General features: G+C 46.7%; 2 protein-coding genes across 2 annotated transcripts; one reads left to right on the plus strand and one right to left on the minus strand.

The window, feature by feature from the left end:
* Positions 1–4,402: 4,402 nt before the first annotated feature.
* On the minus strand, positions 4,403–5,691 carry LOC101275912 (retrotransposon Gag-like protein 8). Its single transcript, XM_049704989.1, has one exon. It carries the CDS (start codon positions 5,631–5,633, stop codon positions 5,292–5,294), a length of 342 nt encoding a protein of 113 aa, XP_049560946.1. The 5' UTR covers positions 5,634–5,691; the 3' UTR covers positions 4,403–5,291.
* A 4,934-nt stretch (positions 5,692–10,625) lies between these two features.
* Positions 10,626–11,879, plus strand: RTL8C (retrotransposon Gag like 8C). Its single transcript, XM_004285486.4, has one exon. It carries the CDS (start codon positions 10,677–10,679, stop codon positions 11,016–11,018), a length of 342 nt encoding a protein of 113 aa, XP_004285534.1. The 5' UTR covers positions 10,626–10,676; the 3' UTR covers positions 11,019–11,879.
* The last annotated feature ends 909 nt before the right edge of the window (positions 11,880–12,788 follow it).

Genomic DNA, 12,788 nt, shown 5'->3' on the forward strand with positions numbered 1-12,788 from the left:
AAACAAATTTGGTATATCCATACATTGGACTACTATTTAGCAATAATGAGGAATGAACTACTGATGCATGCTATAACATGGGTGAATATTAAAGCATTATGCTGAGGTGAAGGAAGCCAGACATAAAATGGTACATACTGTATCATTCCATTTATGTGAAGTCCTGGAATAGGAAAATCTAATCTACAGTGCTAGATTGCTTGGACTAGGGGTGTGACTGGTTGCAAAGTGGTACAAGCAAACATTTTGAGGTGACAGAAATGTTCTATATCTGGATTGTGGTGGTGTTCACACACATATACATATGTACATACATATTTCCATACTGTGGTTTAAGGCCCAATATTGTGCACTCCCTTGACCTGGGGAAACCAGGAGGACCTCAAATGCCCTAGCCACAAGTTCCCCTCCCTACTCTGCTCCCACGGAGAGGGTCCCCCAGATAAACAACTCCTCTGATCACAGAGACCAGGTGCAATTCTTGCTTATCCCTGAGTAGAGGGTTTCAGTTTAGCACAAGTGTGAGGAATTATTCAAACAAGCCAATCACATCCTCCCCAGGGAAAACAGGGGCACCGAATCCTCTTGATACTACAAAGCCTGCCTCGCATAGCCCCTGCTTGCTCACTCAGTTCCCAAGTGCAACCCCCCATGTAGCGTGCAGTGCCCTCCTCTGTTGAGCTGTGAGTATATGTGACCAATAAACTGTTATTGATCATGTCTGCCCAGTGTCAGGTGTCATGTGTTCAGCCATCCCCATAACCCCAGGGTAGGAATACCTCCCTCACCAATGGGGTGCATAGGAGGCAATTAAAACACACTCATACACCCACACACATATACACATCCACAGGGGATACATTCCAAGACCTCCCAGTGGATGCCTGAAGCCACAGATAGTATTGAACCCTATATATACCATGTTTTACCCTATACATACATGCCTATGATAAAGTTTAATTTATAAATTAGGCACAGTAAGAGATTAACAATAACTAATAATAAAATAGAACAATTATATCAATATACAAGGATAAAAGTTATGTGAATGTGGTTTCCTTCTCTCCCTTAAAATATCTTATTGTACTGTACTTACTGACCCTTATTTTTGTGATGACATGAGATGATAAAATGTTTACAGATGAGATGAAATGAGGTGAATGATGGAGGCATTGTGACGTAGTGTTAGGCTACCATTGACCTTCTGACAATACATCAGGAGGATCATCGGCTTTAGGTGATCCTGGATCATGAAGCCATGACAATGTGGATGGTTGGATGTCAGGAGCAGATGATGTAACGGTTGGGGATCCCAGGCGACAGGGGCAGGGTGGGGTGGGCGTGATGGTGATAGATTTCATCACTCTACTCAGCGGGGCACATAATTTAAAACTTATGAATTGTTTATTTTTGGGATTTTCCATTTAATATATTTGAACCACGGTTGACTGAGGGTAACCGAAACCACAGAAAGAGAAACGGAGGATAAGGGGGGATTCCTGTATATATGTATGTATTATTTCAAAATGCATTGAAATATATACTTAAAATGGGTGATTTTATTGCATGTAAATTGTAACTCAACCTACAGTTGATTTTTAAATCTGTAAAAAAGTGAGTTGAGTACCCGCAATTTAGTGAGAGTCATTCTATTTCAATATGGTGCTATACAGATGTTTGAGGACCTATGAGATGCACATTAGAGAAACTACTAAAATAAACTTGGTGGCTCAGGAAGAACTTCTGAATGAAGTCAACAGATCCAGTGAGTAGGAATTGGTCTAGTGAAAGTTATGTGAAAGCAAAGAGGAAAAACAAAATATTCCAGGCAAAGAAATCAAAAAGCTAGAGAGAGACTGGCCCATGTCAGATCCAGGAATGGTCCAATTACTAAGCCAGAAACTTGGTCCCATCCGAGACCTCTACCTCTCCCCAACCTCCACGTTCCAACTAATCACCAAGTTCTAATGAATCTGAATGTCGCTTTTATCTGCCCATCCTCTTTGTCTTTAAGCCCTGGATAACTATCACCTACAAAATACTCGTTACTGGACTCGGCCCACATTCCATCTTCCCACAATCTATTTTCAACTTCAGCCCCAGAGTGAACATTAAAACACAAATCTAATCACATCGGTCCCCCATTCAATATCTTTCCATTGTTCCCCAGTGAATACAGAATAATTGATATATGCCTTAGTATGACATATGAGAATGTTCATGATGTAGCTTCCACCTTTGCTATCTTAACTCTTACCATGCCCTCTTCCTGACTTTTATATACTAAACACATTCTCTCATTCTTCTGAACTTCAGATAGAGGTGGCCCTCTTTCATGGGAATCAAGTCTCAACTCATTTACTACTTCCTCTATTGACATGGTCCCTGCCTCATCTATGGGAGATTTTTTTTTTTTTTTAGCTGTGCTGCATGGCTTGTGGGATCTTAGTTCCCTGACCAGAGACTGAACCCGGACCCTCGGCAGTAAAAGCGCAGAGTCCTAACCACTGGACCACTAGAGAATTCCCAAGGGCAGATTTAAATGTTCTTTTCTTATGCTCCAACTGTGTTATATACAAGCCCCAAGTTATCATCATGCCCTAAAAAATAATTTAAATTGTTGTTGTTTTTATAGTTACAGCAAGCCCCATTTATTGAGTGCTCAGATTGTTTTAAAAAATATTTTTGTTTCTGGAAAGCTTTCTTATGTTACATTTCATTTATTTATTTTATTTTTATTTATTTATTTATCTATTTGGTTGCACTGGGTCTTAGTTGCAGCAGGTGGGCTCCTTAGCTGCCTCTCACCAGCTCCTTAGTTGCGGCATGCAAACTCTTAGTAGCGGCATGCATGTGGGATCTAGTTCCTTGACCAGGGATGGAACCCAGGTCCCCTGCATTGGGAGCACGGAGTCTTATCCACTGTGCCACCGGGGAAGTCCCAGTGCTCAGATTTTATTATTGTTACTTAATTGAATTCTCATAAGGAACGCAATATAAATGTATTATTTTACCCACTTTACATATGAGGAAATAATGGCTTAAGAAGGTTAAGAAATTTGCATAACGTCATACAGCTGGTGTGCCCAAGCACGGATTCAAGAACTTCTTAATTAAATCCAAATCTGAGATTCCATATATACATGTGGTTTTTCCACTACAGCCAAATGGACTCTGAATTCCTTGAAGACTTGGACCATAACTTTGCAATGATGTATTCATAGTTCATAGTACAGTGCCTGGGACACAGGAAGTACGTGAAAAATGATTAGTGCCTGACTGCCAAATGAGAGAACCAGTCGTCTTTCATACCCACCCAGGAAGGCTGACTGCCAGGACCTTGAATTGGAACCTCATAATTAGCCTGCTTTCAATTATTTTAAGAACCTGTGAATCAAAAAAACTCCATTTCATTAAGCAATTCAGATTTTCCCTCTGACTTTAAGACTCTGACCTGTTACATACGAAATGCAAGTTAATGATGTTTCCACTATATCTGGTAATAAAAACATTCTGATACAAAATGAGGGTAATGTACCTCCAGCTCCACGTACAGCCCTACAAACCAGTGCACAAGTTTACCTGTTCAAATGAAGAGAGAGAGTCAATGAAGTGAAAAACCACTGTAGTGATTGATTCTTCATTGCCCTGTTCTGGAAAAATCACCCAAATTAGAAATGCGGCAGAGTCAACTGTCATCCTATAAGTCCATTTTTTAAATCTGACTCTACTAGGAAACTTAACTTTTCCCAGACATAGATGAAGTAGCAGCACGGGTGATTTAACGGGTTGGCATGAAGAGAAATGGTAAGGAGCAACAGTTTTTGCTTTTCTGCCCATTGAAGAAAGTTATAGTTTTATTGCCCTGCAGGCTCTCAACCTGCTTTCTACCTAGATTAACAAGAGCAGTTCTGCACTCCCTTCTCCACTTAACAATCAAGGCTCCATAAATGCAAATGCTTTTTCTGAACCACCTGTCATTGTGCTGGTTCTCTGAAAAATGGATTAAATAGAACTTTGACAGGTGTTCACCAACAAATGTGCAGGATTCATGATTTGTAGAAATCAGGTATTGTGCTTTCAAGCGGCTTTTTGGAAGCAAGGAACTCTTTCCCCAAAGCCTCCTAGCTAATTTCTCCTTAACATCGCCTTGGCCAAAATCAGATCAAGATCCATTTCCGAAGGGGCACGGAACTGACTGGTTTGGAAGAGTCAGCATCCGGGACTGACTGATCACCAGTGGGGTCTCCATCACCAGGACCACCACAGGGCGATCTTTTCTGTTAGATAATGCGAGACTCAACATCAGCCACAGCACGGCAGGGGACACACCTCCTGAGCAAGTCATGGACCCCACACACGGGACCAGGGAGGGAGAGGTGCCATATTCATTGAGACTCAATTTCTTTTTGAACAGCGCCTGACATTTATTGAAAACAAGGAAAAGACGTTTGTCCAGGTAGTGTAGAAGAGCTGGGCAGAGTGCAGGGGTTACTGTGTGGAACAAAAGGCACACATCAGAGAGACAGCTGCACATTCAGAAGAGAACTGGATTCTGGGCGAAACGAACAGGTCCACAGGAGACAATGAGTGACTCGATTTGGCTGCCAGGCACCCCTGGGACCTGGCGGCCACCTGGCAGGAGCAGAAGATGTCTCTGGGAGGAGGGAGGGACTGGGTCCCGCCGAAGGTGAAAGGCTGGCCAGCCCCTCCAGGGCGGTGGCGAGCTGTTGGAAGCATTGTCCAGAGGCTGTGCTCAGCTCAGACACCTCCCGGGCGAGTCCAGACCGCTGAAGGCTGCAGGCTGTCGGTGGGATGCGGTGGATGACGGTGGCGGTGGCGGCGGCAGCGCAGATCTCTGGGCACCTGTGTGCGGGCCTGGGAGTCTGGCAGAGGGCGGGCGGTTGGCAGCGGCCGGGCTGAGGGTGGTCTGTCCGGTGTGTAACAGGAGCCCGGCTTGCAGCTGGAGCGCACGACCGAGCCCAAGTCTGCAGGGGAGGGGCCGGGCTGGCCCGAGAGGGCAGCGGCCGCTCCAGAGCCAGGCCCGGCGGCGGCAGCAGCGGGAACCTGGAGCGTTATTCCTGGAACAAAGGCAAGCACTACGCGGGAGGGGACACGAGCGCGGGGGAGATCACGGCGACCCGAAGGCGAGGGAGGGGGGAGGCACGGCGGGAGGACGCCGCCTGTGGCGATCTGGGCGGCGGCGACTGGCGCGGCGGACCCTCCCCCGGGCACCCGCCCCCGGGCACCCGCCCCCGGGCACCCGCCCCCAGGCCCGAGAGGCTCCCGGCCTAGAAGTCCTCGTCCTCCACCCATCCAAAGACCCGCTTCATCTCGGCCAGGAAGCCCCGGTAATCGTTGAGGAGGGGGCTCTGCTTCCTGATGTAGGGGATCACCCACTGCAGGGCGGGCCCGGTCAGCCGGGTGATGAGGAACGTCACCTTCAGGGCATCGTTGGTGAACAGGGTCTCGTCCACTAGCATGTAGGCACCCGTCTGCACGATAAACTCCGGGAGCCGGTCGGTGTCGCCGTCAAACGTCTCGGGGAAGGGGATCGGGTTTCTCCACCGACGCGTCTGGGGCCGAATGGGCAGGGCCAGGAGGGCCTTGATCAGCTGCACTCGGCCGTCCATCGCGCCTCACTCGCTTCACTGGGTTCAGCCAGGCTACGCGGAGGTGGGCGAGGAGGCGTGGCGGGAAGTGCGTGTGTGCGGAGGCGGGCCTGGTCCCGGGGTGGGCGGGGCCACGGGCAGTTCCCGTCGCAGTGGCGCTCCGCCCACATGGCCTGGCATTTGCTAGTGCGCAGGTGCGGCAAAAGGGCCAACCTAGGGCCAGAGAGGAGGGGGAAGGGGCGCCATGTTGGCGAAGGAGGCGGGCCTGCTGCCCTATTGAGGAGGGAGAATCGGAACGAAAGAGGCGGGGCCAAGGGTTCTTTAGGCAGGTGGTCGGCAATGGGCCGGGACCAGTGGTGGATCCTTGGACATGGCTCTGTACTGTGAGGGAGGAGAGGAGAGGGTCCCTGTTCAGGGGGTTGAGCTGTCCTCCCACTTCATCTCTCCCACCCCTCTGTCTCAGCCCTAGCGTATCGTCTGCCTCTTCGTCTCCAGTTGCCGCTTGAATGCGGTTCTGTGAACACATTTTCCTGCTTATTCATGTATCTCTCAATCAGAGAAGTATTGCACCGCTGGCTATAGATTTCGTTGCCTTGCACCATAATGGAACCCCCCAAATATTAGCCAACGTAATCTAGAGCAGCATAGTCAAAGAATAGTGCACAATGATCAGGGAATGTAAAGGAGGCTTAAATGTTAAAAAATCTGTTAATTTGTTACAAAGCTTGCTGGAAATTCTCTGCCAGTTGCCCACTCTATAGGCATTTCACAACACTGCAGCTTGCTTTTTATGGCCAGCAGGAGATGGAAAGTGAGTCAGCTTGCAAGATGGAGTTGTGTATAATGTAACATAATCATAGAGGTGACATTTCATCACCTCTGCCATTTTCTATGTGTTAGAAGAAAGACACAGTCCCCACCCACACTCAATGGCATTATCAGAAGGTTGGGATTGTGAGTGCCACTCTAAAGTCTGATGAAATACGGTTGTATGTTCCACGGTTTGGTGATTCATTAATCAGTTGAAGGGCATGTGGCATATTTAAAGTTTTTAGCAATCATAAATAAATCAGCTACAAACATTCAGATTTTGTGTGAGCATATATTTTCATTTCTGTAGGGAAAATGCCTAGAAGAAGGATTTCTACGTCATATTCAAACAAACAAACAAACAAACGAACAACAATAACAAAAAAACTGTCACCAAACTAGGAATAGAAGGAAATTCCTCTATCTAATAAAAGGCATCTACAAAAACCTACAGATAACATACTTAAATGTGGAAGCCCGAATGCATTCCACCCTTAGATCAAGAAGACAAGCATGCCTACTCTCACCACTGCAATTCAATATTGTACTGGAGGTTCCAACCAGTGCAATAATGGAAGGAAAGAAAGAAAGAAAGAAAGGAAAGAAGGAAGGAAGGAAAAAAGGAAGGAAGGAAGGGAGGGAAGGAAGGAAGAAAGGAAGACAGAAAATAAAAGAAAGAGAGAGGGGCTTCCCTGGTGGCTCAGTGGTTAAGAATCTGCCTGCCAATACAAGGGACATAGGTTTGAGCCCTGGTCGAGGAAGATCCCACATGCTGCGGAGCAACTAAGCCCGTGCGCCACAACTACTGAGCCTGTGCTCTAGAGCCTGCAAGCCACGACTACTGAAGCCCACGCGCCTAGAGCCCGTGCTCTGCAACAAGAGAAGCCACCGCAATGAGAAGCCCGCGCACCACAACAAAGAGTCGCTCACCGCAACTAGAGAAAGCCTGCAGGCAGCAACAAAGACCTAACGCAGCCAAAAATAAATAAAATAAAATAAATTTTAAAATAAATAAAAGAGAGCGAAGACAGAATCAGAAGTCATCTAGATTGGCAGGAAAAGAAGGCAAACTCGTTATTCAAAGATGACTTGTTCATATATATAGAAAACAGATTCTCTAGGATCTAGGATCAACAACAAAAAAGTAGAACTAAGAAGTGAATTTAGCATGTTTTCAGCACACAAGGTGAATACACAAAAATCAATTATGTTTCTAGTAACAGACAAGAGAGTTTTGTTTTGTTTTATTTATTTATTTATTTTTGGCTGTATCGGGTGTTAGTTGTGGCACGAGGGCTCTTCGTTGCACCCCGCAGGCTTCTCTCTAGTTGTGGCACGCAGGCTCCAGAGTGCATGGGCTCTGTAGTTGTGGCACACAGGCTCAGTAGTTGTGGTGCACAGCCTTAGTTGCCCCATGGCTTGTGGGACCTTAGTTCCCCAACCAGGGATCGAACCTGTGCCCCCTGGAGTGGGAGCACAGAGTCTTAACCACTGGGCTGCCAGGGAAGTCCCAGAAACTAAAAAAGTTTTTAAATACCATAAAAATGTGAAAAACTTAGAGTTAAATTTGACAAAAAATGTAAAAATACAGAACTTGTACACGGAAAAATACAGAACATTCCTGAGATAAATGACAGAAGATCTAAGTAATGGAGAGATATATGTCCATGGGTTGGAAAACAATTTTTTTTTTTTTTTGCGATACGCGGGCCTCTCACTGTTGTGGCCTCTCCCATTGCGGAGCACAGGCTCCGGACGCGCAGGCTCAGCGGCCATGGCTCACGGGCCCAGCCTCTCCGCGCGGCATGTGGGATCTTCCCGGACCGGGGCTCGAACCTGTGTCCCCTGCATCGGCAGGCGGACTCTCAACCACTGCGCCACCAGGGAAGCCCGGAAAACAATATTTTTAAGATATCAATTCTCCCTAAATTGATCTATAGATTCAAAGTCTCAGGAAAAATTTTATTATGTAAAAAGTAACTGATTCTAAAACTCATATGGAAATGCAAAGGACACACAACGACTAAAACTAGTTTGAAATCAAACTAACTTGGAAGACTAATACTATTTGATTTCAAGACTTATTATAAAGCTACAGTAATTAAGACACTGTAATATTGCCATCAAGACAAATGGATGAATGGAACAGAACATGGAATCCAGAAATAGACCCACACATGTATGGAGCCGTAAATGCAAATCAGTGGAGAAAGGATAGTCCTTTCAACAATGATACAGGAACAATTAGATATGCATCTACAAAAAAATAAATTTCTATCAATACCTCATACCATACAAAAAAATTAACTCAAAATTGTTCATAGATCTAATGGTAAAATCTAAAATTATAAAACATCTAGAAGAAGACAGGAAAAAACCTGATCAACCTTAGATTAGGCAAAGATTTCTTACATATGACATGAAAATTATAATCCATAAAAGGAACATTAGGTACATAGGACTTCTTCAGATTAAAGTTTGTGTTCTTCAAAAAACACTATTAAGAGAATGAAAAGGCACAGGTTGGGGGGGGGGAATGTGAGTAAATCGCATATCTTTATAAGACTTGAATACAACTCAACAATAAAAGAGTAAACAACTCAACTAAAAATGAGCAAAATATTTGAAGAGACTACACAAAAGAAAAAATGTATATATATGGCAAGTAAGCACACAAAAAATATGTTCAACATCATTAATAATTAGGAATTGCAAACTAAAACCACAGTGAGTTACCATTTCACATCTACTAGAATGGCTAAAGTAAAAACAAACCAAAACCAAAACCAAAACCAAACAAAACCTGACAATACTAAGTGTCATTGAGTTTGAAGAACAAATTAATTTCTCATACATTGCTGATGGGAATACAGAATAGTAGAGCCACTTTGGAAGACACTTTTGGTATCTTGTAAAATTCCTTCATGCAACTTTGCAGAATATAATTCCCACTCTCTTGAGATAACCACTATTCTGAACTCTATAAACATTTAGTTTTGTGTATTCTTGCCATTGATATAAAAAAGAATCATGTAAGCCTATACTGTTTTGTCACTAATCATAAGGGAAATGCAAATCAAAACCACAATGAGCTATGATTTCATGCTTGTCAGAATGGCTATCATCAGAAAGAACACAAATAAATGTTGGCAAGGATGTGGAGAAAAGGGAACCCTTATACACCCTTGGTGGAAATGTAAATTGGTGCAGCCACTGTGGAAAACAGAATGCAGGTTTCTCAAAAAACTAAAAATAGAACTACCATATGACCTACCAATTCCACTCCTGGGTATATAACCGAAAAAAATGAAAACACTAATTCTAAAAGATACATGCACTCTAATGTTCATAGCAACATTGTTTACAATTGCCAAGTATGCAAACAACCTAAGTGTCCATCAACAGATGAATGGATTTAGAAGATGTGGTAGATATACAATGGAATACTACTGAGCCATAAAAAAGAATGAAATTTTGCCATTTGAAGCAACACGGATGGACTTGGCAGGTATCATGCTAGGTGAAATGAGTCAGACAGAGAAAGACAAACACTATATGATGTCACTCATATGGGAATGGAAAAAATACAACCAACTGGTGACTATAACAAAAAAGAAGCAGACTCGCAGATATGGAGAACAAACTACTTGCTACCAGTAGAGAGAGGGAAGGGGGAAGGGCAATATGGGGGTCCAAGCTATTAGGTATGAAATCAGCTACAAGAATATACTGTACAACACAGGGAATATAGCCAATATTTTATAACAACGAGAAATGGAGTACAACCAATAAAAATTGTGAATCACTATATTATACACCTATAACTTATATAATACTATACTTCAGTGAAAAAATAAAATATGGTAATAGAAATAATTTGATATTAAACAGAAAAAAAGATTCAGTGTCTTGAGCTCTGCCCCTGGCTCCTGCCCTTCCCCGCGGCCCACCCAAAAAACTCTTGGTCCCGCCCCTCTGACTCGACCCACTAACTCCTCAAGAACCATTAGCTCCGTCCCCTCCTCCTGCACGGCGCCCCTCCCCCGTCCTCCCTGGAGCGAGGTACTCCCCCTTGTTGCACCTGCGCCCTAGCAAATGCCAGGCCATGTGGGCGGAGCGCCACTGCGACGGGAACTGCCCGTGGCCCCGCCCACCCCGGGACCAGGCCCGCCTCCGCACACACGCACTTCCCGCCACGCCTCCTCGCCCACCTCCGCGTAGCCTCGCTGAACGCAGCGAAGTGAGCAAGGCGCGATGGACGGCCGAGTGCAGCTGATCAAGGCCCTCCTGGCCCTGCCCATTCGGCCCCAGACGCGTCGGTGGAGAAACCCGATCCCCTTCCCCGAGACGTTTGACGGCGACACCGACCGGCTCCCGGAGTTTATCGTGCAGACGGGTGCCTACATGCTAGTGGACGAGACCCTGTTCACCAACGATGCCCTGAAGGTGACGTTCCTCATCACCCGGCTGACCGGGCCCGCCCTGCAGTGGGTGATCCCCTACATCAGGAAGCAGAGCCCCCTCCTCAACGATTACCGGGGCTTCCTGGCCGAGATGAAGCGGGTCTTTGGATGGGTGGAGGACGAGGACTTCTAGGCCGGGAGCCCCTCGGGCCTGGGGGCGGGTGCCCGGGGGAGGGTCCGCCGCGCCAGTCGCTGCCGCCCAGATCGCCACAGGCGGCGTCCTCCCGCCGCGCCTCCCCCCTCCCTCACCTTCGGGTCGCCGTGATCTCCCCCGCGCTCGTGTCCCCTCCCGCGTAGTGCTTGCCTTTGTTCCAGGAATAGCGCTCCAGGTTCCCGCTGCTGCTGCCGCCGGGCCTGGCTCCGGAGCGGCCGCTGCCCTCTCGGGCCAGCCCGGCCCCTCCCCTGCAGACTTGGGCTCGGTCGTGCGCTCCAGCTGCAAGCCGGGCTCCTGTTACACACCGGACAGACCACCCTCAGCCCAGCCGCTGCCAACCGCCCGCCCTCTGCCAGACTCCCAGGCCCCCACACAGGTGCCCAGAGATCTGCGCTGCCGCCACCACCGCCACCGCCATCCACCGCATCCCACCGACAGCCTGCAGCCTTCAGCGGTCTGGACTCGCCCGGGAGGTGTCTGAGCTGAGCACAGCCTCTGGACAATGCTTCCAACAGCTCGCCACCGCCCTGGAGGGGCTGGCCAGCCTTTCACCTTCGGCGGGACCCAGTCCCTCCCTCCTCCCAGAGACATCTTCTGCTCCTGCCAGGTGGCCGCCAGGTCCCAGGGGTGCCCGGCAGCCAAATCGAGTCACTCATTGTCTCCGGTGGACCTGTTCGTTTCGCCCAGAATCCAGTTCTCTTCTGAATGTGCAGCTGTCTCTCTGATGTGTGCCTTTTGTTCCACACAGTAACCCCTGCACTCTGCCCAGCTCTTCTACACTACCTGGACAAACGTCTTTTCCTTGTTTTCAATAAATGTCAGGCGCTGTTCAAAAAGAAATTGAGTCTCAATGAATATGGCGCCTCTCCCTCCCTGGTCCCGTGTGTGGGGTCCATGACTTGCTCAGGAGGTGTGTCCCCTGCCGTGCTGTGGCTGATGTTGAGTCTCGCATTATCCAACAGAAAAGATCGCCCTGTGGTGGTCCTGGTGATGGAGACCCCACTGGTGATCAGTCAGTCCCGGATGCTGACTCTTCCAAACCAGTCAGTTCCGTGCCCCTTCGGAAATGGATCTTGATCTGATTTTGGCCAAGGCGATGTTAAGGAGAAATTAGCTAGGAGGCTTTGGGGAAAGAGTTCCTTGCTTCCAAAAAGCCGCTTGAAAGCACAATACCTGATTTCTACAAATCATGAATCCTGCACATTTGTTGGTGAACACCTGTCAAAGTTCTATTTAATCCATTTTTCAGAGAACCAGCACAATGACAGGTGGTTCAGAAAAAGCATTTAGATTTATGGAGCCTTGATTGTTAAGTGGAGAAGGGAGTGCAGAACTGCTCTTGTTAATCTAGGTAGAAAGCAGGTTGAGAGCCTGCAGGACAATAAAACTATAACTTTCTTCAATGGGCAGAAAAGCAAAAACTGTTGCTCCTTACCATTTCTCTTCATGCCAACCCGTTGAATCACCCGTGCTGCTACTTCATCTATGTCTGGGAAAAGTTAAGTTTCCTAGTAGAGTCAGATTTAAAAAATGGACTTATAGGATGACAGTTGACTCTGCCTCATTTCTAATTTAGGTGATTTTTCCAGAACAGGGCAATGAAGAATCAATCACTACAGTGGTTTTTCACTTCATTGACTCTCTCTCTTCATTTGAACAGGTAAACTTGTGCACTGGTTTGTAGGGCTGTACGTGGAGCTGGAGGTACATTACCCTCATTTTGTATCAGAATGTTTTTATTACCAGATA

This window comes from Orcinus orca, chromosome X (assembly GCF_937001465.1).
Source record: "Orcinus orca chromosome X, mOrcOrc1.1, whole genome shotgun sequence".
Classification (NCBI taxonomy): Eukaryota; Metazoa; Chordata; class Mammalia; order Artiodactyla; family Delphinidae; genus Orcinus; species Orcinus orca.

Coding starts and splice junctions, on each gene's coding strand:
- RTL8C (XM_004285486.4), top strand. CDS start 10,677: ATGGACGGCCGAGTGCAGCTGATCAAGGCCCTCCTGGCCCTGCCCATT.
- LOC101275912 (XM_049704989.1), bottom strand. CDS start 5,633: ATGGACGGCCGAGTGCAGCTGATCAAGGCCCTCCTGGCCCTGCCCATT.